At 36.4% G+C, this 27564-nt stretch overlaps 2 protein-coding genes and 1 pseudogene across 5 annotated transcripts; 1 reads left to right on the top strand and 2 right to left on the bottom strand.

Annotated features, from left to right (window-relative positions):
- The first annotated feature begins 1891 nt into the window (after positions 1-1891).
- LOC125223418 (2-oxoglutarate (2OG) and Fe(II)-dependent oxygenase superfamily protein) lies at positions 1892-13282 on the top strand. 4 transcript variants are annotated; one of them, XR_007176712.2, is made up of 17 exons: positions 1892-2034; positions 2158-2235; positions 2702-2785; positions 2873-3046; positions 3931-3999; positions 4105-4231; positions 5036-5108; positions 5236-5352; positions 6014-6133; positions 6241-6259; positions 8033-8114; positions 8250-8545; positions 9547-9662; positions 9766-9859; positions 10738-10917; positions 12905-12996; positions 13087-13282. XR_007176712.2 is itself a non-coding variant. In XM_048126555.2 (15 exons), exons 1-15 carry the CDS (start codon positions 1945-1947, stop codon positions 10804-10806), a joined length of 1608 nt encoding a protein of 535 aa, XP_047982512.1. In that variant the 5' UTR covers positions 1892-1944; the 3' UTR covers positions 10807-11104. The 4 variants fall into 4 exon arrangements, 1 of the variants encoding a protein (XP_047982512.1); XR_007176711.2 differs by lacking the exon at positions 13087-13282 and having other exon boundaries at positions 12905-13060; XR_007176713.2 differs by lacking the exons at positions 12905-12996; positions 13087-13282 and adding an exon at positions 11661-12066.
- Positions 13283-15706: 2424 nt separating this feature from the next.
- LOC148933698 (protein indeterminate-domain 12-like) lies at positions 15707-19190 on the bottom strand. Its single transcript, XM_089069492.1, has 3 exons — positions 18536-19190; positions 17819-18215; positions 15707-16524 (listed from the first exon to the last, which is right to left on the bottom strand). The coding sequence occupies exons 1-3, from the start codon at positions 18705-18707 to the stop codon at positions 15879-15881; spliced, it is 1215 nt and encodes a 404-aa protein (XP_088925618.1). The 5' UTR covers positions 18708-19190; the 3' UTR covers positions 15707-15878.
- A 5568-nt stretch (positions 19191-24758) lies between these two features.
- On the bottom strand, positions 24759-27105 carry LOC125220790 (zinc finger protein GAI-ASSOCIATED FACTOR 1 pseudogene; annotated as a pseudogene).
- Between the last annotated feature and the right edge of the window lie 459 nt (positions 27106-27564).

Genomic DNA, 27564 nt, shown 5'->3' on the forward strand with positions numbered 1-27564 from the left:
ATGTGAGACCTGTTTACCATTTATGGTAAAAACGAAGTGTGACTCTTATTGTGGGACGGACTAAAATGGCAAAGTGTGACTCTTATTGTGGGACGAGGGGAGTAATTGATATGGAATTGAATTTGAAAAGTTCCGCGTGCGCGCACACACACTGCACACACTCCCTAGAAACACACAACACGCACACACATGTGTGTAAGAATGTGTGCGCGCGCATTGTGAATGTATGCAGTGTGTGTAAGAATGTGTGCAGTGTGTGTGCAATGCATGTGTAAGAATGTGTGCAGTGTGTGTGTGCAATGTGTGTGAATGTGTGTGCAGTGTGTGTGTGTGTGTGTGAATGTGTGCAGCGTGTGTGAATGTGCGTGTAAGAATGTGAGCACTGTGTATGAATATGTGCAATGTGCGTGTAAGAATGTGTGCATTGTGTGTGTAATTTAATAAATATTTGGAACTCCACTACTTTCGATATGAAATTCAAATTGTGGAATTGAAGAATTTGGAATTGAATTCAATTCCAAAATCAATAATTTTTACTATACCAAACACTGTTTAAAATTGAAGGCTCCAATTCCAATTCCGTGTACCTAACGGAGCCTTAGTATAATTTATTTAATGTAGGTCATCTATTATGCATACTATTGTTAATGTTTAATTGGAGCTTGGTTAGATCTTAGATCCAAAGCTTCCAAACGATTACAATATTTGTGCTACTTATATTAATAGTATAAAATTAGTCGTAATTATTCTTTGCGCAAATGCATGCCTCAATTATGTTGACTTAAACAACGTGTGATATTGTCCATACTTATTTCCTTCCTTGAATGTTTGCGAAATTCGCAATATCAAACAAATGATAATGCTTCTACTTTGTTTTTGGAATTAGCAACATGAGCATTGATTATTACCCCTTTTTAAGTTCACTGATTCTATTGCTTTGATAAGTGATTGTTTTACTAATTAGTCTATACAAATTTAATACTACTCCATTATATTTTCTAAAAATAGAAATTGTTTTACATTTTAATCCGTTTTAAAAAAAATGAAAATAGGAAACTTTTCTCTCTTTACAATGTGAAACACATTTTTCAACATACTTTTTTATATCTCTTATTTTATAAAATTTATACTATTAAAACTCGCTATATTCAAAGTTCATATTTATAGAAAACGGAGGAAGTAATATACAAACTATATGCACTAATATATAGTGAAAGTCAACAAGATCAAATCCAACAAGTATTACATGAGAGTACCAAATGCGCACCCCTTGCTAGAGGTGGCCTCAGGGAATTTCCATCTCATTTTCTTCTTTTATAGAGTGACACTCATTAACACGAGGCTAAGATTACACGGAATAGAGCACCTGATCAGAATACTACATGCGGATTGGCAAGGTTGAGCCACATATATGACACGAGAGTTCCCAACTTATTTGCCATCACCCACTACTACTACTACTACGATGCATATGGCCAGGATCCCTGCGGACCATACGTGAGACATGGAGATATGGCTCCGGTTGGGATGCCTCCGACAACCAGGATCCCTGTGGACCATACGTGAGACATGGAGATATGGCTCCGGTTGGGATGCCTCCGACAACTATGTACCACTTCACTTAACCTAATTTGCCGCAACACCATAACAACATGGAAAGATGATATACATATTGTCAAATGAAGACACGTAAAAGTGAGACTGGGTATAAATATTTGTGTAATTCAATTTTAACGTAGGATTGAATTTTAAGCCACATGTTCAAATTTATTTCCACCATCCTGGAGGAACATTTATGAAATAAATAGCTTTACGGAGTAATTAATTTAATCCGACCAATTAAATTATTGCGTGTATTTTTAAAAAATTTAAAGTTGTTTTGGGGCAAAAGCAGAAAATAAAACCTTCGTCATCACTCTCTGCTTCAGCTACAGGCCAGCAAAAATGGAGTCGTCTCTGCAAATTCGCCGAATTAACGAAATTCCCTCGCCGGAGGAATTCGCCTCTCAGATTGAACGGAAGAATGTTCCTGCAGTAATTACTTCATTCTCTCGCTCGCGCGCACACGCACACTACAAATTAATAGTAACTCGTATTTCTAGGGATTTTTCTTCTTTCCTAGTTTGCGTTTTTGACGACAATGTTTTGAATTGGAAGGTCTTCAGTGGTTGTGCCAAGGAGTGGAAAGCATTTTCGAGATGGAATGTGTCAAATGGCGGCCTCGACTACTTGCAGGTAATCGTATGGACGAGTTTGAAGCGCAACGTGAGTTGAAATGCACGAAGAACGTGAATGTGATAAGAATTTCTACTTGAATTTGAATAATGGAGCACTGTTCCGATTATATGATGATATCGAGACTGATAGGAGTGGAATCGGATTTTACTCAAAATGTTTGCTAATAATAATGACTATGCGTATCAAAACCTGCGCATCAGCATTTTTAGTAAATTGGAAGAAGGTAATGTTATTGAAACTATCACTGATTACTTGAATGGCACTTTTTCTGTTGTTTGTGAGCTCAGAGTGTGTCCTCTGGGTGGAGTGTTTTCACAAACGTGTTATATGAATGACCGTGGTAACATGAGAGTTTTCTAGATTTAGTTTCAGAACTTGAACTTTACACTGCTGAATACTTTGTGTTCTCGACGTTATTTTCTTCGTATGTTTTATCTGAGACAACTCTTGACACTCAAAATAGGAATTGGTGGGATCGTCCATTGTGGAAGCTATGCTATCCAGATCTGCACCTGTATTTTATGGAGATATTCGAGCTCATGAAAGGGTAAAAACCCGATCTACTAAATAATTAAAGGTCTATGTGAAACTAAGTGATACGGTTGAGTTGATGGAAGAGTTCTGTTCTCAATAGGTTCCTTTGCCGTTTTCTACCTTTATTGGTTACTGCAAAGATCTTCTACAATGCGAGGATGATGGCGAAGACCCCATTTCTCAATTAAGAAAGCATGAACCAACGGAAGTTGCTACCCAACAAGGTGATTTTGCAACGGGAGAAGAATCTCCAAAGCAAATCTATTTAGCACAGGTTTGCGTAATGGTTCAATAAGTTATGCCAATTTGTTAATTAACTGGGTAGAAACTTGATTGCCAAGGAACTTGGCTGAAATAAACTTGAGAATATGTAAGATAGATGTCATAGATTAAGAGAATGATATCAAAATTACCCATAAATGTGGCAGCTGACTTATACAATGTATATATTTTAGTCCTAATATGTGTTGGCACTTGGTAGGGGTATTGAAGGTATGGAATAAGGACATATAAATGGTTCAAAATGTTTGGTGGAAATCATATCATTAACTGGATTGAAAAAAAGCTTGTGTGAAGAAACCTCAGGCCTTGGCGACTTTTCTCTAGCCTTCTATCAGTAATGTAGGGACATAATTAGACAAGCTCGGCCCTTTTGATATCCCTGCTAAAGATGTGATGCAGGTTCCTCCTCTGTGGTTAGTTTTGATTCTCAAACATGACATGGAAAATTTAACGACTAGTGGACTAACAAAGGAACATCTCAATTTATTAAATTTTGTTGAGTAGAAAACATAATCGTGAAATGATAACTTGGATTGGGCTTTTGACATACAACCTATATGATTATGTTTCATGATTACTATTATATGGTTTTAGTGAACTGATAGTTGTATCTGATGGAACTTCGTATATCTTGTCTGTAAAATTCAAATTTCCAACACACTCTACTAATGCCTTTCATGCACAAACTGCAGTTAGATACAATAAGTAACTAGTATATCCTGAAACCCTTGTAACAAGAACATTTTTCCTTATAAGTTTGGAGTTTGTGCATTCTTAGTGCTCCAGCTTGGATAAGCTTCCCTCTGTTTTGTTATATTTTCAACCCCTAAAGATTTAAATTTTGGGAGTCATAATAGCACTCTTCTCATGATTCAGGTTTCCATTGTAAATACTGAAAATGAGGAAAAGAGTCAGCTGGAATGCCTTAGAGATGACATTGAAACGGTATGCATGTCGCGTTTCCGAATTTCTGTGCTCAGTATGGATCTCAGGGTTCATGTATAACTTTTCAAGGATTGGATGTTAACTGTAAATGCCCTATCTCAACAGCCTGCATTTCTGGAAAACAAAATTCTGGCTTCTATCAATTTGTGGATGAACATTGCCAAGAGTAGATCTAGTACTCACTATGATCCGCACCATAATCTTCTATGCATAATTTCAGGCTGTAAACAAGGTATGGAAGTCTAGATGCAAATTTATCAGTGTCATTAAACATGCCTGCTACTTTATGAAAAATGACTGCCAGTGGTATTAATCTTCTAAGTCTAAAAGCTATCCTTCATCATGGAGTGAACATTCTAGCAATATTGAGCTTCTATTGATTGTACTACTCACTATCACTGAGGCTGTTAGTACTTTTCTTCCCATCTTTTATTTTTTTCCTTATATGGGATCGATGGGCTGAATATTAATGATTTTTTTTGTGACCATCTTTGTGTTTTTAATTTATGTTTGATGTATTTCCATTGTTTTTCTGCCATCTGGGGTTGTAAAATATCAGATAGCCAATTGCAAATATGAGGTGATATCTTTTAGAGGTCCATGATATCAAATTGTTTCTAATGGTACTTGTTTCTACTGGTAAAGAAAAGATTAACGTTGACCTAAGGAATTGCATAATACAAAGCAACTAGTGAGTTGACTTAAGGTACAATTTAGCCCTTAACTGTCTTGTGCCTCTTGTGTGTTCATATATCAGTTTGGTTTTTCTGTTGTTTGGTGGAGACTTTATATCCAGCGTCAGTGCTTTGTGTTGTATCATACAGTATCAGTTACAGAGTAATCACACACTTGTACATACTTTTGTACCCTGCAGTTGAGTATAAAAATGAACTACTGTATATTTTCTGCCATTTATTCATTGAAAATTTGTTGTAATTGTTTGTTCGGTATTCATTAGCATGTTTTTTCTTGAGAGATTATGTATTTTGAGCCCTCTTTTGTGAAGAAGGTGACCTGTTCACAATATGTTTATCAGTTCTTTTATGGCCCCCTTCCGCATGCCCCTTCTTATATCCGTTGCCTGTGTATGGAGAATCATCAAACCACAGGTATTAATTTTCATTTAAGAGACTACATTTTCTGTCAAATTATTGATAAGCTATCTCCTTATAATGTTTCCCTGTAAATTAGTTTCAGCTGAATTTTGATGGTCAATAACAATTTTAAATTTGCCAGTGCAATTCCATTGGAAAACACCAATTTTAGCCTCTATCCAAGGGCAAAGTCAATTGTTGAGTACTCTCGGAAGGTTACCCTTCATGCAGGGGATGCATTGTTCATTCCTGAAGGATGGTATATTTTACTCTGTTGCTAAGTTTTCTCTGAAATTTGGATTTAGAGACCGCCGGGGATGCATTGTTCATTCCTGAAGGATGGTATATTTTACTCTGTTGCTAAGTTTTCTCTGAAATTTGGATTTAGAGACCGCTGGGGATGCATTGTTCATTCCTGAAGGATGGTATATTTTACTCTGTTGCTAAGTTTTCTCTGAAATTTGGATTTAGAGACCGCCGTCTTATAATTTTTGTCTCCTGAAAAAAAGTGTTTCTCTTGAAACTTGAGCTTGCTGACATGGAGTGAGTCCATCTTGGGTGCATACGAAGGTCTTAATAAGACTTAATTGTAGGTTGAGGAAGTACTAAGTATGTTGGTTGACATATTCCCAATTGGGTTGAATAAATGAATCGTAAAAAGGTTAACAATAGTGTATAAAAAAAAAATTCAAAATAGCATGTTAAATGGAGCATTTGTGGTTGATTTCTGTGGGGAAATATCCATTCGTAAGCAAATTAGTTGTACAATAAGTTATTGAACTGGATTTTCTCATGTTCACATATCGTACGTGTCTCAGTTACATATAACCGGGCAAGTAGTGCTAGGAATCATGTGCCAACATATGGATGAATAATTACTTTTCTGGCAATTCAAAGGTGCTTTCTAATTCACATTCTAGGTTCCACCAAGTGGACAGTGAAGATTTAACTATAGCTGTCAATTTCTGGTGGCAGTCTGACATGATGTCTGGCATGCCAGAACACATGGATGCTTATTATCTACGTAGAATATTGAAAAGGTATGATGTCTTATCCACATCTGTTTTGGTTGTGCTTCCATTTATCAGAAACAAGCTTACTTTTCTCTCCTTTCCATGTTTGGCTGCTATTGAATCTTAATTCCAAGATTAACTGACAAAGAAATGGTAAGCAACGCTTCATCCTGATCTGTTGCTCGTGAAGTAAATATTGATATTCGTATATATTTTCTACTATACCGCGTAAGAGATTGTTTTGTTAGAATGCAATCTCTCTGTGTGCTGGCCGTTTAAGGTTCTTACATCTGTGAAAATATCCGTCTCTCTTTTTTGGGTCAGTATATATTCATATAGAAAATAATTTCAAACATCACCAAACTTCTAATGAGTTTGTATCAAACATCAAATGCATAATTTCTGCGGCACATTACTTGATGGGAATATTTGTTATAACAAGACTGTCTTTGTAAGTGAAATCTAAAACAGAAGAACTACCAATTCCTGTATATAGATAGCATAGGCTGAATAAATGTCACATGGGGAGAGTCTGGTGAACATATCTTAAAGTTTTAGAAATATTGCAAGCTAGGTTGAGATATCACCATATAGCGTTTCTAAAACACTCAATTCAAGGCCATTTGTACAACACTTGAGAAATGTATGGGCATTGTCATGGGAATTCACTTGTCCTAGGCAGTGTCTTTTTTTTTCCTGCTGGTACACATGGCTGGAGCAGAATAAAATATTTTAGAAACAAAAGGAATTCTCGGAGAATGTTTAGGGACACTGGAAAGTGCAGTTTTTTTAAGATGAGAATTTATGAAAATTTTGTTAATGGCATCTTTTGAGGTTCAAATCTCATCTTATAGATGAACTTAATTCTTGCAAGGGGAATTGATCCTCTATGTACCTGTTTGGTAGCCGGTAGCCCAGATAAGAAGAATTGGACTTTCTTCCATTCCCCCCCCCCCCCATTTTGGTAGCCAAGAATTGCATATATTCATCCTATATCAAACTCATGGCCTACCACTAAATACCTGTTCCTATGGGAAATGGAATCTGGCCAAAGAGGTATTATCTAATTTCCAGAATTCAATTGTAATAAAATTTAAAAACTTCCATGGAACATCGCCCTTCTTGTTTTTGACATAGTTCTGATGCAGTTACAGACCCCCACACTTTGGAATTCTTAGTTACTTCAAAGAAAAAACATAAATTATTAATCTTTAAACATTAAGTTCCAATAATGTAGCCCACTAGAAAAATTCTCATTTTGTTATCTTGGAACAGAAAAAAAGGATCAATTCTAAAACATTAATCTCCATTGTCTACTTTGAGCTTCAATCCATACATTATGCTGTGATTCTTCAACTACTTCAAACATTCTCATATATTCCACCAAAAGGACCAAGAAAATGTGTGAACAATGACCATCCACGTTATCTGCACTCTTTGCTAATGCCTTGACTTAATCTAGAGAATATACATTTCCTTATGAACTTGGAATGTCACTGGAAAGGTCTAGCTCCTTCGTTATTCCGCCTTACAGGTGACATGTAAAGACTCATATAGAGAATCTAGAGATATGTCTAGCATAACTGATAGCAATTGTTGGTCTTTCTCCGCTTTGGATCTTGTAAGATGAATTTTACCTAGAGATCACATGTTATCACAAGTATATTTATTATCTCATGTAACTTAGTTAAGTCAGATTTTCCAAAATCATATCTAGCCATGTGATGATCACTACTTGGAATTTAGATGCCGAACTCGAATCTCAATTCACTTCCTTGATTACTGCCATTCTATTAGGGGGAAAGAAATGCCACATTAAATATCTTCTTTACCAATTCCCCCGAGTTCAGTTGTGCTTCCTGCGCAATTGAAGGATTTGGCATAAAAGAGTACCCTAATTTGTATTTTCAATTTTGGTAAGGACAGGATCGAATGCTCTCTATGCCTTCAACTTCCAAGGTGAACCATATGATTGGTGCAAGTGGCCAGTCTAGTAATGAAAATGCAGGTTACAATTGTAGTTCTTCTTACTCTTTGCAGTTTGTGATCTCATTTTTATTTCAGTTATTTTAACTTGACGAGCAAATTTAGATACATACGGGTTACTTATTTTGCGAACAAATTGTGAAAATCCGTGATGCAGATTTGAATTTGAACCATCAGGAAGTAGGTGGAGAAGAAAAGCTTGAGCCAGGGTTTTCATTACGGGAACTGGAACCACATGAACTTAGATCTCTTCATGAACTCATTTCCTTAGTCCATGAACAAATCAACTGCCAGCCAGCAGGCAACATCGCAGCAGACCAGTCTGCCTGTAGAGAGGAAGTCGTGAAGAAATTGGATAAAGCAAATTTACATAACTTAGAAGATGATCCAATTGCTAATACCGTTTGGAACCTAGAACCACATGTCTTTCAAATTGTCTTTCTCACCATGGCAGTAAGTTTCTATTCCAATTCAAATCGTACATTTCTTCCTTCTAGAGGTATAACAAACTAAAGCAAATGAGTACTCATTGCCCGATAAGATTTTCTTTACTATATCTGCTTTCCCTCTTCTTTATTTCCAATGATATTGGAGATGCATTTGAATTTTACCCATGCCTCAACATCAAATGCTTAACAGTGGATAATTTTTTGCATTGAAACCAACCAATTGTGTCCACGGATAATTTTGCATTGAAACCAACCAATTGTGTCCACGGATAATTTTTTGGAGTTGTTTAAATCATTGTCATCATAAGGTAAATGACACCGATAGCTTGGGATATGTTCTTTACGATGTTGATATCCCAGGTAATGATACTGGATGACTCATGTGTCTGGTGGTGATGTGTGGATTGTGGCTTTCAGAAACAGCAGTCAATATCAAATTTTAATTAGCTGGAACCTTTTCTTTGGCAATATATGCTATTGAGTAAAAATCTACCTCCACTCTTGAGGCAATTAAGTGCTTCATTTCAGGATTGTTAGGCAAAACTGGATGTGTTGGCTCTTTTGTTTTCTTCTGTTCTGTATTTATTATTCTCACTTTTTGGCCCAGAACCATTTTGTTTGCTTGTCAAGAGTTGCTGTTTTATTGAGCATTTATTTGTAAGCTGTTGTATCACTGTATGGGTTGCTCTCTGTCGTTTTTTACGCAGAATTTGTCACCAATCACCATATTATATTCATTCTTTTTGCTGATTGATGCTGTATTTGTCAATTTTAGTTTTGTCCCTGATCCATTTTGTTTGTTTGTTTGTTTGTTCACTCTTGCTGTATTTACTGGACATTTACTTTTGTTGGTATAATGTTTGCGTTGCTCACGCTCTTTCCACTTCAGAAATGTTCTGCTTCCTAACCAGCTATAGTCATTCTTTTGCCGATCAATACCTTATTCTCTATTTCGTTTTTCCCCTTCATCTTTCTTGTTCTAAACTACCAACTTTGCATTTTCAGCACAATTTTCCAAGGACATTGGAGGCTTTTGTATTGCATGCGCTCTCCCCTGTAGGAGTTGAAGTCCTTACCAGGAAATTCGAGCAGATGGATCAAAGGATTGCTCCAGATGAGCGGTGCATATTGATCTCTTTTCTTAATTCTTATGGTGGCTCTTGTGCTCCATGAAAACCAGGATATCTAATTGAGTCTTAATTATTTATATTTTTATAATTTCAGGAGTCAGTTTTACCAAAAGTTCTATAGCGTGTTTGATAACCAGTTCTCTGCCATGGATGCTCTTTTGAATGGGAAAGAGTCTTTTGCATGCCAGGTACCTTATTAATCTTTAAGTTTGTGTAATAGTTACTCTGTTGCCATCTTTGAAGGGGTTGAACCATTGAAGAAGTTTAAGAAGTTCGTTTTTCATTATATATATGTATATCCCATCACTCTTCGTCCTTCTAAAGCTTTCCTAAGTCATGTAAAGATTGAACTAGCAGTTTGCCTGATACAGTCAGAAATCATTATATTTTGGTCAACCTCTTCTGAAAAAAGAACTCAGATAACAATTATTTTTGCCTCGAAGGAAGCTATTCTGCTTCTGTCACTACATGATGTCTTGCTTCATGCATAATAACAATTTATGCTGCTCTCATGTATTAAGGCGAGATCACTTATTGGATGAATTGAATACTCTGTAAGATCATGTTTTATTTTATCTCAAAATGCTGATCACTGATTTAATGAAGAAAATTTAGATTGGATGCTTGCAAATTTGTTATGCCAAATGCAATGAAGGAGTTTCTGGCAGTGGTCCCTATAATGTTTATGATGATAGAATCTTAAAATGCCACCATTGAGGATAAGCTTTCCATATTTTAATTTGTCTTATATATGATATATCATGGTCCATGTGACCTAAGGCCTTAAAATTTTAATCCTTGCTTTGATTATAATTTTGGGCACACATATTTCACTCAGATCAAATGTCTCATTCAGGCACCTTATCTTGCATACCTTTTCCCCCCTACTGCCTTTCACTTTTTTGCTTACAATGATGCATAAGCACGCCGATATAGCAAAAATACTTGCATGTTCACATATTTGGCTGCAAATGTTAATATATTCTTTAAAGGACATTTAGTCTAAGTAAGGTATTTCTATGAGTGGCATCAGACACTGTCCTTATTGGGTTCTTTCTTCTAACAGGCATTCAATAATGTGCTGGTCCAATATCTGGGACTTAATCTTGATGGGCCAAAACCATCGCTGCAGTAGGAATGACTGACCGATAATGTTCAGAGACTGTTGATTATTTATAGTCTTGGCTTGCGAAACATGCCAAATTGGAAAGACGAAAGAGTGCCATCTTGGTTTCGAATTATACATGTGAGTCAATTTACACCATGTTTTACCTATTAGTATATTCAGCTGAGCCTATGTAATGATAGCTAATATAATATTCGGTGCAATGGTTAGTTGTAGAACAAATTAGCATGTCTTGTCTAAGAAAATTCACATGTATGTACTGTGCTTCTAAGTTATATTTTCTTGCACTCAGCAAGTGACACCTCAAGTTCTTTGACCAAATAATGAGATTATCTGTGAAGACAAAAAAAGTCAAGTGGACTCCCTAATTAAAAGCTATCAGTGAAGATCAATGACATACTATAAAGACTAAAGCATGAAGTGGAAGTAAAAAGCTAAAGAGGGTTTAAAGATTAACTAATAATTAGGTCAATAATGTCTTCACTGTAGTAAAAATAGACAACTGCACTTATTTCTGAAAGTTGTGATGATTGCAGTTGTGTGTGCATTTGAACGTAACTACTCACCTCCCTTAGCTATACCTATTACCTCAGACCGACCTCTTAAGACCGATGCACATCTTATTGGCATGCCCATTTAGTATTCACATGTTAAGTATTACCGTTGTTTATACACTAGGTTCGACATGTACTAGCTACTTTTAGTTCTCTTGGGAATTTGCTAGCTAGGTGATCACTTCATTATCTGCACATTATTTTCGGCCTATTAGCTCAAGAATCGTTCGCTTTACACTTTTTCGACTTATGTGACTGAATCCTGAAAGCTATGAGAATATGAATATCTTGAAACTGTTGTGTGTGCAGCCAAAAACTGATAGTAACATAATTTTGAAGTTGGGCTGAGATATATTTGCCTTACTCTTTATTCGTTGCCGTGGTGACACTCAAATGTTGTGTGGAGGACTACTATTATTCTGCATGGGGATTTGCAGTAGATGGGAAAAGATAATAAAACAAAATGAAAGAAGGTTTAGTAATTATTTGCTTTGGAAGAAAGAAGAAAAGGAATAAAAGGTAGGCCTGTGGAGATGAGATTCGCTTATGAAACATGACATATGCAACTTATAGAGAGAGAATAGAATAGAAGCTTTAGTTTTTGTCCTGTTCTGCTGCATAACATAACGTAGCATAGCAAAATAGTAAGAGAATGTGTCCTTTCTCTACTGAGACAAATGATGTGTATTGGTACCTTAACCTGCAACTTATTTCACCCTACTTTCTAAAAGCTTTGGATATACCAAAGTAACTTAGTATATCTTTGATACACACACACATATATATATTCTTTGGGTCCATTCCATATGCTTATTGCTTATCTTTTCTTAATCACTTTGTATATTCCTCATAAAGCTAAAGGAATTATTGTTACTGTGCACTTTTACTTAAATTCCTCATCTTTTTCTCAACACTTGGGTTTTGAATATACCTCTCTAAAGCTCATGTCCTTATCCTTGCCCAAAACATGACACCTTGAGCTTTCTTTGTGAGAAAAGTTTATTCTTATGGTATGCCCTCAAATTACACTAATAAACGATGCATGTTTATTCTATTTTATCATTTACTTTATTTCTGATTCCTTTAGCTTCTCAAAATAGTAGTAGTAATAAAAGATAGAGTGAACTTCGAAATTAGTCTCTGAAAAATGAAAATATCGGCACAAGTATTGGAAAATGAAAAATATCAAAATGTCCTTATTTTCCAATTTTGCACCTGAGCCCTAGAAAGGGCAAAAGCGACCATTTCTTTCTCTCCCATGTGCACATGCACTCTATCGCATGACCTTTCAAATTACTTTCAGATCTATGTACCAACTTCTTCATCTTCAAGTTCAACGAGGTTGAAGATGAAGAAGTTGGTACAAAAATACGGAAGCAATTTGCAATGTCCCGTGTCAGTGTGCGTGTGAGGTGTGCACGTGAGAGAGAAGAACATACTAAAATAAGTGAAATGATGTCAAAAAACTGTCTTGTTAGTTTGACATTAAAACTGTATTGAATTGCATTGTAATTTTATGCTATTCTCTTTTCTTTTTATATCATTTTCAACAGGAGAGGGAAAAGAAGATGCATAAGCACAGAAACAGAGGGGAAAGAGATAATCCAAAGTTTTAAAATTGATGAATGAATGATGTATCTTTTTGGTAAGCGTTGACATTAGTGAATGAATGATGTTATCTTTTTTAATTTATGTGGCTTTTGGGATCACTACCTAATTGCCGGACCACCACTAGAGCCCAGCACAGAAACACATACACCACCAGCAGCATCAACATAGTTGCTTTTTTGCCTTCACGCTTACACCAGGTTTTACTACTGCCTCTTCTTTAAAAATACTTTTCCTGCCTTTTTTTTTTACTTCATGGTCTCTTAACACTTTTCTACATCTTTAAATTCATATTTAAATGTTAATTTGTTTTTTTTTTAAAATCAATTTTGTTCTATGGTGTATTTTTGTTCATGGATGTTAATGGTGAGTGATTTCAAAATAATGTTATCTCCGTCCACAACTAATAGCTTTGTTTTTTTTTTTATTCATTTTAGTCCGTCCATAAAAACCAGTCTCTTTCTATTTTGGTTAGTTTATGTTCTCTTTTTTTGCAAGTTTCTATTTCTCTTTAATATTCTTTAATTAATTTCCTTTCTTACTCTACTAATTAAAACCCGTGCGATGAAGGGAGTCTACTAATTAAAACCCGTGCGATGAAGGGAATATCATGTCAACATGTGGATATTTGTATCCATAGGAACTGTTTTCCACAATATTTTGGATATTACTCATCAAAGCCATATACCAAATTGAAGCTTACTATATTACTCACACAAGAGGAAGCTACTTAAGTAAAATTAGTAATCCCTCCATTCTATGTTAGTTGATTCTATGTTAGTTGAGACAATTTTTTTTGGCATTGAAATTAAGAAATTGAGGTATTAAAGATTAAAGTAGAAAGACTAAAGTAAGAGAGAATAAAGTACTCCTTCCGCCCCGAGAAAAGTGAATTTTTCTACACACGAAATTTAAGGAATTGATATTTAAAGAGTTAAAGTAGAAAGAAGAAAGTGTGCGAGAGAGGAAAGTATGAGAGATAAAGAGGGAATATAGTAGGTGGAGAATAAAGTAAGAGAAAAGAAAAGAGAGTAAAATATTAGAGAAAATAGATTTTTTAGATATAAAAAAATGAAATAATTCAACTATCTTGAGATGGTCCAATAATGAATATAATTCAACTACCTTTTGATAGAGGCAGATCTACATGTTAGGGTCGGGGGCCACTGGAACCCCTACTAATTTTCATATTATGCATGTATATATTACTTCCTCCGTCCTCGATTAATTGTCACTCTTTTCCATTTCGGTTTGTCCCTCAATAATTGTCACACTTCATTTTTACCATAAATGGTAAGTAGGTCTCATATTCCACTAACTTTTTCAACCAACTTTTCTTTACATTTCTTAAAATCCATACCTGATTAAAGAATGATAATTAATCGAGGACGGAGGGAGTACATGTGAAATTCTCAATTGTAGTAGTAGTTCACGTGGTTCTATAGTTGGGCTAGCAATCTTGAGTTCCTGTTGTGGCTCGAATTCGAATCTTGCAAGTGTAAATATTTGTTTTTTCCATTTTTTCTTTTTTAATTTCTTTTTATTACTCATTTTTCTTGGGTTATGTTGTTTGCAACCTCCAATGTAAAATTCCTACATCCATCACTGCCTTTTGAGACAGATGGAGTAGTACCTTGAAATTGAAGCTTATTATTAGCGCATCCACAGTGGTGGCCCTCTTGGGCATGCCCAACAAACTTGGCCCTGCCCATGAAAACTTGGCCACCACAATGGTGGCCCTCCGAGCCACCCATTAAAATTATTTTCTTACATTTTTGTTATATTTTAATTTAGCTAGAATAAAAATTATTGGACTATAATAAATTAAAAAAATCTAAATTCATTTAAAAAAATTTGACAATTACAAGCACATATATTTATTGAAAATTCAAATTTTAATTATTTCGTAGTTAGGGTGTGAATTGAAATCACAATCTTTAATTAAAAAGATGACCAATTTAATAGGGATTTAGTTTTAAAAGATGATTTGTTTCCTAAATTAATGCTAAATTATTTTTTTGAAAACTGCCATCCTCTTTCCGTCGCACTCTCTCTCTCCACTTCATCTTCTTCACTTCATATTCTCCAAAACACTAAAATTAACACAAAAACTAAAAAAAATAAATAAAATGAAATCATGGCCCGGGCCGCGACTCTCGGCCCTTGCAGTGGCGAGCCGCGCCTCGCGCCCAAGAGCCTCGGCCAGGTCGAGAGCTCGCCTCTCTCTCGTCCACCCCCCTGAGCCGACTCCCTCACTTGCCTCAGTAGTGGGGGGCCGCGCCTGGGCCGACTCCGGGCCAAGGGCCGCGGCCCTCCCACAATGGATGTTCTTACTCACACAAATCTGCACAAGTAAATTTATTATTAAAAATTTACCGATATAGAGTCCGCCGCATTTCGAATCATGGCGCTAGTTCGGTTTATTAACAACGGTAAAATTCAAATTAAAAAAAAAATGTTGTACTAATGGAACATCACCAAAAGTGGGATACAAAATCTCAAGTGCAGTTACGTGCAACATACCCATCACAAAATTTGATTTTTACTACGTGTCCTTAACTAATTAGTGACTTCTAAAGTCCCACTAACATCTCTACGAGTGCTATTACATGTCTTAACTTAAACAAAAATTATAAGTGTTAATACCTCTATGTGCAAACCACAAAAATAAATAAAATAGTACTGTACTACTCTAGTGTGCGTTTTCACATCAAAACTTTCAAAATAGGAGTAAGAAAGGAATCAACTTATTAAACCCGCATATAATTCATTATTCTCACTTATAGATAATCCAAAAACGTCGTCCAAGCAAAAACCAAAAACGAAATAAAACATAAATAAAAAACCATTGTTTTGTTGTTCTTTTGCCTTGTGTTGTTGTAGTACTGCTAAATAAAGCAATTTCCCCTCTCTCTCTCTCTAGCAATTTCCCCACCCACCGAACCCAAAGCCATGCTGCCTCATCACATAGCTGTGATCCCTCTCAAACGCCGACAGCTTCACCAGTGGCAGCAGCTCCTCCCTCCCGCCGCCTCCCCCTCCGCCGCTGCTGCTTGCTCCGCCGGTCAGCCCGAGGAAGTCCCTGGTCAGCACGTCGCCGCCACCGCCACCGCCGCCGCCCCTCTGCCACGCCATCTCCAGACCTGCCATGCTGGAGGAGGAGGACCCCACGTGGGCGGGCCCCACCGCGGCCGCCCTCTGGAGGAGCGCGGTGGCCGACATCGCGGCCCCCGCCACACTCCCCATGCCTTGGTAGAGTTGGGGTGCTAGGGTTTGCTCTGCACGGGAGAGATTCATTTGGGGGGGTTGAGGCCCCCACGCCTGGCCGAATTGGCGGTGGTGTCCCGAGGAGAAGGAGAGGACGTTTGGCGGGGTGAAGAGGTAGGGTTGGGTGGCGGCAGGGGCAGGGGCCGGGGCGGGGACGGGGGCCGGGGCCAGGGCGAAGTCAGGGTTTGGAGCCAAGATTGAGTTTGGGTCCAAGATTGAGTTTGTGACAGCAGAGAGCCTTGCACTTTCCTCAGCCAAAGCATCACAAAATGCCCTGTGGGTGATGAAGCTATCCTTCCTATACAAAGTAAACAAAAATATATTAGCATATAAATTTGGTAAAAATAGAAATTGTATGGCATGATCATTTGTTTCATATATTCCTAGTAGTGAACTCATCCAATTACTTGCACAAACAAGAAAGTAATGAAATAATCAAATTGGGTAGTGATAAATTCTTTCACTCAATTGATTAAACACTAAACAAGGCTAAAATATCAAATGAAAGTGTGTATTATGTCATAAACTATTAAATGAAATTAAACATGTGAAATATGGGGGTGAGTGTAGAAAGGCACAAACCTCTTTAATAATGACTATGTGGGGCCAATTGGTCTTGTGGGACATTACAAACTTTCAAAGCAAAAGCATACAGGAAAATGTAGATGTTTTTTCTGAGGTTGTGAGCCCCAAAGTGAGTGTGAGAGAGATGGATTTTGCATGCACTAAAGTTCTTGAAAATAGAGCTTGTTCATGCACACACACACACACACACACATACACAATAGCCAGTGCATTTCATGTGCAGTTCATAAAATTTCGAAAAAAAACACAACACAAGGTTTTTTATGATCATAGTCTACAAAATTATTTCAGCATCTGTCAGTAAATAGTGGAAATCTTGCAGGGATTGTATCAACAAAAGTATTCAATCTTCCATAACTTTCTTTTAGAACAATTGCTGAGACAGTCATCATTGTTTTTTAGACTCCTTTTTATAGTACACACAATTAACAAAAGTTGAGAAAGAAGAGACAGACATTTGCATGCAAATGCAGGCTTGCCAGTGTCCCACATTTCAAAACTACCAAAAACAAATTTCTTGCAAATTAAGATCGATTTATTTAGAACACAATCATACACATTGACCATTATATGCTTATAGTATAACTAAAACAACAAAAACCCACTTTAAAAAATTGAATCTTTCAAAGAAATGAAACATGGGAAAGAATTTATTGGAAAAAGCATTAAATATGACTAAATTATGGTCTGTCCGCAACATTAAAGATCAATACAAAAATCACGAAGTTTAGATTTGTCCGTCTAGATCTGATGATGATTTTCACCAAAGAAGACAATTTTCTTTATAAATAGTCAACGTCATTTAATTCAATGCCGGTAACGCTACTATGATTTTAAATTCCACCAAAAGTTTTTTTTTGGTACGAGCAAATAAAAACTGCACAGATTTGTACAAATAACAAGAATTTAATCAAACTTCGCGATTTTTTCAGAAGATACGAATCCAAATTCCACAAATTTGCATAAATAACAAGAATTAAATCAAACTTCATGACGAATTAATTTACCTGGAGAAGAGGGTTCCACAGTCACATCGATACTCGCGAGTCCCGCAGGTCTTCGAGTGAGCTTTCCAATCCGACTGCACGGCGTAGATCTTCGAGCACTTCTCGCATTTCCATTTCTTCTCGCCGTGCTTCCGGCAGTAGTGCTTCTTGATCCCCGTGAGGTCCCCCAGCGCACGGGATGGGTGGTGGTGGAGGCACGAAGGCTCCGGGCAGACATACGCCCTCTTGCGAGCCTCCTTCGTGCTTCGCTGCTTCAGCTTCCACGGCAGATTGTGGCCCCTCCTGTGCAACTGAAGATTCTGATCCCTTTGGAAACCCTTGTTGCAGATCTCGCACACGAACCTGTTCGCCGTCATTAGGGTTTTGGGCGACAGCGCGATTACCTCCGCGTCCGGATCTGCACACACGGGCGGGCGTTCAGTTCATTAGACAAGATCGGAGGCGGACACAAAAAATAAAATTGGCAGGTTTACTACATTTTGGTTAAAAATATATTTTTAAATAATTTAGATTATTAATAGGAGTTTTATATAGTAATCTATATTAAATTCGCAGGAATATAAAATGTTTATAATAGAAAAACACTAAAAAAATATAGTTTTAGAAAATAATTTATGCGATAAGCTAAAATAGTAAACATGACCATTGAACGGCTGATTATTCAAAAATGGAAAAAACACATAGATACACATGTGTGTGCGCGTGCGAATTACTTACCGGGGTTTCCGGGTAGGTTTCTCTTCTTCTTGGGCTTGACTTGAGGGGGGGCGGGGGCTGGGGCGACGATGGTGGTGGAATTCGGCAGCATTGAATTTAAGGTGCCGATATCTCGATTAACCCTAGCACGGCCGGCGTTTTCACTTACACTCGGAATCGCCATCGGAAACATTTCTATTTCTATTTTTGGTGGGCGGAGGGAGACGAATAATTTTTACTTGAATTGTGACCAAAAAAGAAGAAAGATATTGAAATTTAAAGAATTTTTTTTTTTGGTATTTTGTGAGTGAAGAGAAACTCCTCTAACAAACCCTCATTAAGCCCCACTCATGAAATAGCTAAATCTCACCTGGAAATTTAATGCAGCTGAGGAGTAATGTATTTATCGATGAATTCTCATAAATATTTTGTTAAATATGGAAAGAAGACAAAAAAACAAATTTGAAAACAAAAACTAATAGTAGAATCTAACTCTCTGAATCACTGTCTTAAACTATCTAATTTTGGTTGCTTCTTCTCCTTGTATTTTTCTGCTACACAATTCAAATCTCTCTCTATCTCTCTCTTGAAATTGAATCAATTGATCTCTTCTCACTTTGGAAGGTATCGAAGAATATATATATAAGTGATAAAGTAAGCTTGTATAGTATATTTTGTAAAGTTGTCAGTAGGTAGAAATAGTATACAAGAATGTGTGTTTTTATTATTACAGTGGCAGATTTGGACAAGAGAAAAACGGCCAACTTAAAAAAATATTTATAACTCAAATCCCAGATAATTAATGGCACAAAAAACCAGAAAAGGCAAGAATTCTGCAAAGTAAAGTATGTGTGTGTTTGAGAGAGCGACAGTGGTGAATATGAATATTATTGAATCAACAAGTATTCTTTTTAATTAATTGTTTTACATAAAATTAGAGGACTGACATAGGTACTTTTTTGTCACTCTTCCTGTTATAAAACACCCAAACTCCTAAAAGTTTTATTGAAATGAAATTCAATGTATTAAAAGGAAGGATTATTTATAAGAAAGAAAATTAAGAAGCTTAAAAAGATAAGTATTATGGAAAATGGTGGCAAAGCCAAAAGGCTAAAGCTTAAAGGCTAAAGGGAAAGTGTAATAGTTGATATATATATGCCCACTTTTTTGTAGCCTATGGCTATGCTTTCATAATTAAATTATCATAAGCTCATGTTTTTGATGATTTACACACACTCACATTTATGTATCATGGAGTAGTATACAAGTGTATGTCAATGGGAGACAAAAAGCTCTTGTAATTTATCAAAGGATATAACATTGATGTGTAATTATTAATTCTTACTCTTAAAGTTGTAATTGTGATATGTTTTCCATTATTAGTCTTGTTGGGATAAAAGCTAGAATGATTTGGCCATAATTGTGTGGACTTTAATTGTGTGATTATATTAATAAATAGACTTTTCCTTGTAATAATTTCAGTTATACTATGCAGGAAAGTTGATTCATTATTGTACACAAAGAAATACTATGTAAATATCGTATGGATCCCATTGACCTTATTCATATATACTCCCTTTGTCCCTTTAAAAATAAAACATTTGCTTTTCAATACAGGATTTTATGTAGTGTTGTGTTGTTTTGTTCAACTAGATTACACTCCTAATCTAATGGGACAAAGAATAAAGGGAAATTGGTCTCTAAAACCATGAACTTTGCCTAAAATTTGGTATTTCCCATGAACTTTGAAATTGGTATATAATATCACGAACTTTGCATTTTGTTTGGTATTTCCCGAACTCACTCAAATAAGATATTTTCATCAAAATCTTATTTAACATAGGCAACCGTGATATGTTTTATAATATTTGAAACCACTTTTTAAGTTCATAACATATAGCATAAAAAGTCACGTTGAAAACCACGTTGATTTAATTGTGTCAAGTATGATAAAAGCCTCGTAAGTTAGTCAAATATAGTAATAAACATGCCGTGGGAAATACCAAACAAAATGCAAAGTTTGTGATATTATATACCAATTTCAAAGTTCATGGGAAATACCAAATTTTAGGCAAAGTTCATGGTTTTAGAGACCAATTTCCCAAGAATAAATTAGAATAATATAGATTATTAAACAACCAACCATAATACTATAGAATTAACTAAAATTTGAAAATAACAACATAAAAAGTTAATGTTCATCCTATTATAAATCCTACTAATTGGTAAATAGATAATTCTAGCAATTTAAATCTCAAACTTTTGACTTTATTGAAAATTAGACTTAATATAAGTGTTTCAATAATTAATGTCTCAAATTAGAAAAATTTAAAAGTTTTGACATTATTGAAACACTTAATTAGAAAAATAGAATCTAATTGCGACAAGTTCCAAATTTTGGGATTTAACGTGTAATTGATCTAATTTATAAATGTAAAATAAAACTATTTGAAGAAAAAAAATTGAACATAGACCTAAATTTATGTTGAATATCTGATTTAATATGCTTTGCCATTTCTGTTTTTCATGAAAATTGAATTTATTGTGGTGATATCTTCTTATCTCAATTAATTAATTATATACTTATCTCTATTTCTTTTTTTTTTCCCTTCTTATCCCATTCCTGGAGTGCACTATTTAATTTCTCAACTACAAAACCCCACCAAAAAGAATTTAGAAGTCTCTTTATTTTCCTCCCAAATATCTTTTGCAACTTTTTCATATTCCAAACCTGTATCCAAAGCCATATAGTAGTATGTAATAATTTGCCAAACTCGTCAATAAAAGTTATTAAATTCTTGATATGAATCATTTCACAAGTTTCAAAAAATATTATCATTATAGTCGCAGAAAAACATGCAAATTAGACAACTTGTCACCAAAACGATCTCATAATAGTTCATGAATATTTTCTTTAATATACTACTATATGACTTCTAAAATCATCATATACACATAATTATACCCTTTAAAATTTAAATTTTAAAAATAAATAAAAATTGCAACAAGCAACATGGGAGTGTTAATTGAGCTTTGCAATGTACTAATAATAGGACCCATGATGTGTGCTTATATCAAGATTCTTGAAATTGATTAAACACTGGTGAGAATCCTATGTTTTCTAGGATCATGTGTTTATCTTTGATTAGAGATTCATTTCTTCTTCTTTAATTTTTGCTTCTTCCCTTTTCATGAGATAAGATTAGGATTTTGTACTTCACTTCACTTACATATCCATCTTTTGAAACCCTAATGAAAATGTTGTTGTTGTACGCCATTGACATCTAAACTAATACTCCACTAATTTATTATGTAACTTTAGTCAATTACTACTATTAATTTTCCCATTTTTAATTTTTATTCATGTTTCCAAGAATCCAATGTTTTTTTGTAGATGGCAAATAAGAACTCAAAATCTAGTGAAAATGGGCAGTTTAGATACATATCTAGATCTGTGATTAAACTAAATTTTTGTAATTGGTTATACGAAGTAATTTTTGGGTCGAATTAACTGATTTATTTATTTAGAAAATGTAGCAATAATTTTGGATGTGAATGGTGATGAGTAGAGAGAAGGGAATATTTGATAATTAGTGGGAAAGAATAAACAAAAGATGAGTCGTGCAATGAATGATGCTTTTATTCACGGGTTCTATTCTAAGATTCTTTCATGCAATTCAGACTTAGTACTCTACATTTGTTTATTTATAAAAGTTACTATTTTAAATGACTATTATTGTGAATAAATTACAATTGTTAGTATGAAGAAAAGTGAAAGTTTTACACAATAAAAATTAAAATGTAGTATCGTAATAGAAGATGACAGTTTTTCATGATTAAAAATGATTATTGCTCTTAATAAATATTACTAGCATTTTAATGAGTACAAATTATAAATACTTAAAGATTTGAATAATATTAAATTGGATTGAATTCGGATTGAGTCAAGTTTGTCCCGCGTGGGAGTGAGGCTCCAAAGTTAAACATAAATAAATACTCCATCCGTCCCCGATTAAGAGTCACACTTTTCCATTTCGGTCCATTCCCAATTAAGAGTCACACTTCATTTTTATCATAAATAGTAAGTAGGTCTCACATTCCACTAACTCAATTCACTCAATTTTATTATAAAACCAATATAAAAAAATGAGTCCCACATTTCATTAACTTTTCAACCAACTTTTCTTTGCATTTCTTAAAACTCATGTCCGGTCAAAGTGTGACTCTTAATCGGGGACGACGGGAGTAAGAAAGATGCAAATTAAATTCCAATTCTCAATGCTATTGGGCCAAGGCTAACTGGCTAAGTATATACTAGTAATTTTTATAGAAAAGCTAGTCAAGAGATAAAATTTAAACTCTATTTCTGTATGTGATAGTTGAATGAGGGATCAATAAGATGGGCTCAACAGAAGAAGGCCCATTCTGAAATATCCATTTTAAAACCTGACCATAGTTGGGTTGGGCCAAAATATAAAAGCCACTCAGTTTTACTAGCAAGACATTCCGGGCCCATAGGTGAACGGTGAAATTCGACCCCTAAATTTTTTTGTTCAATCGCATATTGTTTGACATCTCAAAAATTAGTGCAATTTTTTTGGCACTATTATAAGAATTCTTGCTCATAAGAGCAATCTTATGATTCTCTCAAGTCTCATCATATACTAAAAATTGGGAATTCGAACCAACCTGATTGGCATGGTGATTCAACACTTTGTCCTATGACTATGTGGATGGAGCACACCATTTGATCAGTTTCTATCGCTCGGTGTGCTAGCTGATCGTTGGAACCAGAGGCGGAGCCAGCCCTTTAGCAGGTGGGGATTTGCCCCTCCTCACCTCTTCCCCTCCATTCTATTCATGTATAAATTTTCATGTATATATATAAAATTATACCAAAAGCCACTTCTCAAAAATAAAATTTTACTATCTATATGTAATTTTGCTCATCCAGTATTGAATTTCTAGATACGCCCCTAGTTGGGACGAGGGAACCCTCTAGCTGTCGACAGCCATTTAGCTAGTCTTCTACCGCTTAGTGCACTAACTGCTGGGACGTTTTTTTAGCTGTCGCCAAGAAGAATACACGAAAATAAAAAAAATTGGGAATGGGAGGAAAAAAAATTGATATAGATGTTTTTCAATTTTCAGTTTTATTGTGTATACGGTATTACTCCATATCAATAGGTTTCATATTTTATTAGGTAAATTATTAGATCCCAAATATTTAATACTGATGATGGAGTAATTTTGGTGCTCTAGCCTCCATGTATTGCAAAAAAGTGAAAATTAACATGCCATGTCACTTCCAACAAATTTCAACCAACTCTCTCTCTATCTTTATCTCCTTTGTAAACTCTTCGTTCCCTTCCCAGTTCTTTCCCATCTCTCTAAAAATGATAGAATAAGAACAAAATTATACACTCTCTTCAATTTTTCCGCCCCCAGCTCACAGCCCTTGCCCCATACTAGTTCCGTCGCTGCCGAGATTGATTATGCGTGACATTATCTCAAGAGTACTGAAACCCGGCCGAACAGCATTCACAAGACACACTGATACGATGAGACTCGTTTCTGCACGATCAACAAGGGTTTCCGAAGGGGGGAGGTTTTCTCCGTTGAGCAGCCGCCGACCTCTAGGGTTTTATTAGTAGAAAAAGAGATTGCAATTAAACGAAACGATAAAAGTAGGGAATATTCTGTGTTATTGATGGATGTTTCAATGAACAGAAGCCCTGTTTATAGCATTATCTAAGGTTCGACTCGATCATTTCGGGAAAGAACCAACAAGAAAACCCGAAACGGAGTGTATAGTAAGGTCAACCCAAAAAGTCTTTAAAATAAAATATTCAATAAAAATAAATAATTAAAATAACTCAAAAGAACAACTGATATTATTTGGAGACATAATCTCCAAATCACGCAGGCTTCTTCCTTCTGCTGCCTCTTCGATCCTCTCGGCTCCTCGTGCTCTTCTCCTTCGCCGGCTTCGTTGTCGATGCCAATCTCCTCCTCTACAAGGGCTATTGTTGTCACGAGCAAACGAAGCGACGAAAGGTCGGACACTAGGTGAAGCCAAGAAGGCCTATGAGCCAAATCATTCACATCTTCCTCCTCCGCCGTGATCCGGCCTCTCGAACGCCGACAGCTTCACCACCCATGGCATGCCTCACCGAACCCATGCTGCTGCTTGCACCCAAAGCATTCATATCCATGCTGCTTCATCACATAGCTATGCTCCCTCTCAAACGCCGACAGCTTCACCAGCGGCACCAGCTCCTCCCTCCCTCCGCCGCTGCTGCTGCTTGCGCCGCCGGTGAGCCCGAGGAAGTCCCTGGTCAACACGTCGCCCCTCTGCCACGCCATCTCCAGACCTGCCATGCTGGAGGAGGACCCCACCGCAGCCGCCCACTGGAGGAGCGCGGTGGCCGACATCGCGGCCCCCGCCACACTCCCCATGCCTTGGTAGAGTTGGGGTGCTAGGGTTTGCTCTGCATGGGAGAGATTCATGAGGTTTTGGTTTTGCGGGGGCTGAGGCCCACAGCCCCCACGGCTGGCCAAATTGGTGGTGGTGGCCGGGGGAGAAGGAGAGCATGTTTGGCGGGGTGAAGAGGTAGGAATGGGTGGCGGCAGGGGCAGGGGCAGGGACAGGAGCGGGGGCAGGGACGGGGGCCGGGGCGAAGTCAGGGTTTGGAGCCAAGATTGAGTTTGGGTCCACGTTGGAGTTTGTGACAGCTGAGGGCCTTGCACTTTCTTCAGCCAATGCATCACAAAATACCCTGTGGTTGACGAAGCTATCCTTCCTATACCAAAGTAAAATAAAAATATTAGTATAAAAATTTAGTAAACAAAGAAATAGTATGGCATGACCATTAATTTGTTTCAAATACTCGATCATCCAATTACTTGCACAAGCAAGAAAGTAATGAAATAATTAAATTGGGGTGATAAATTCTTTCACTCAATTGATTAAAACACAAAACAAGGCCAAAATATCATATACTATTAAATGAAATTAAACATGTGAAATATGGGGGTGAGTGTAGAGAGGCACAAATCCTCTTTAATAATGCCTATATGGGGCCAATTGGACTTGTGGGACGTTACAAACTCTCAAAACAAAAGCATACACGAAAATCAAGATGGTTTTTTCTGAGCTTGTGAGCCCCAAAGTGAGTGTGTGAGAGAGATGGATTTTGCATGCACAAAAGGTTCTTGACAATAGCTTGTTCATGCACAAACACACACACACACATACACAGTAGCCAGTGCATTTCATGTGCAGTTCATAAAATTTCGAAAACAACACAAGGTTTCGGGGTTAATCATCATTTTGGGGGAAAAAATTTATCAGAAAGAACCATTAAATACGATTAAATTCTGGTCTGTCCCGCAACTTTAGAAATCAATTAAAAAATCATGAAATCTAGATCTGTGTGTCTAGATCTTATGATAATTTTCACCAAATGAGACAATATTCTTAATCAATAGATAACATCATTTAATTCACTGAAGGTAACGCTACTATGATTTTAAATTCCACCCAAAGTGTTTTTTTTTGCACGAGGAAATCAAAACTACACAGATTTGCACAAATAACAAGAACTATCAAACTTCATGGTTTTTCCACCAGATACGAATCCAAACACAAATTTGCATAAATAGCAAGAATTTAATCAAACTTCATGATCTACCTGGAGAAGAGGGTTCCACAGTCGCATCGATACTCTCGAGTCCCGCAGTTCTTCGAGTGAGCTTTCCAATCCGACTGCACGGCGTAGATCTTCGAGCACTTCTCGCATTTCCATTTCTTCTCGCTGTGCTTCCGGCAGTAGTGCTTCTTGATCCCCGTGAGGTCCCCCAGCGCACGGGAAGGGTGGTGGTAGAGGCACGAAGGCTCCGGGCAGACATACGCCCTCTTGCGAGCCTCCTTCGTGCTCCGCTGCTTCAGCTTCCACGGCAGATTGTGGCCCTTCCTGTGCAGTTGAAGATTCTGATCCCTTTGGAAACCCTTGTTGCAAATCTCGCACACGAACCTGTTCGCCGTCATTAGGGTTTTGGGCGACAACGCGATTACCTCCGCGTCCGGATCTGCACGCGTGGGTGTTCAGTTCGTTAGACAACATCGGAGGGGGACGCAGAAAAAAATATTGGTAGGACTATATTCAGTGCATTTTTGGTTAAAATTATATTTTCAAATAATTTAGATTATTAATAGGGGCGTTACATAGTAATTTATGTTAAATCCGCACGAATATAAAAAATTTATAAAAGAAAAACACTAAAAAAATTTAATTTTAGAAAATAATTTATGCGAAAGGCTAAAATAATAAACATGACAATTGAACGGCCGATTATTCAAAAATAGGAAAAACACACAGATACGCATGTGTGTGTGCGTGCGAGTTACTTACCGGGGTTTCCGGGTGGGTTTCTCTTCTTCTTGGGCTTGACCTGAGGGGGGTGGGGGCGGCGGCGGCGGCGGCGATGGTGGTAGAATTCGGCAGTATTGAATTTAAGGTGCCGATATCGGGATTAACCCTAGCACGACTGCCGTTTTCGATTGAATTCGGAATCGCCATCGGAAACATTTGCTATTTTTGATGGGCGGAGGGATACGAATAATTAATTAGTTGAATTGTGACATATATAGAAGAAAAATATTGAAATATAAAGGAAAAGAATTTGGTATTTTGTGAGTGACTCTAACAAACCCTCATTAAAGCCCTAGTCATGAAATAGCTAAATCCTACCTGGAAATTTAATGCAGCTGAGGAGTAATATATTCTCGATGAATTCACATAAATATTTTGTTAGGGATGTGATCAAATGAAAACTCTAAATATTGTACAAACTTAAAACTATGATCTTGACCATTGAAAAATGTCAACGGATCAAAAAAAACATCAACAAGAAAATGTCAACATGATTTCAATGGTAGTCAATGATTGATGTTGTGTTGATATTGTGTTGATACTGTGTTGACATTAAAATCTTGAAATTTTACACTGTGTTGATATTGTATTAAAACTGTGTTGAAGCTGTGTTGA

The sequence above is a fragment of the Salvia hispanica genome, chromosome 1 (assembly GCF_029641045.1).
Source record: "Salvia hispanica isolate PSC_SH4W2 chromosome 1, Shi_PSC_v1, whole genome shotgun sequence".
Classification (NCBI taxonomy): Eukaryota; Viridiplantae; Streptophyta; class Magnoliopsida; order Lamiales; family Lamiaceae; genus Salvia; species Salvia hispanica.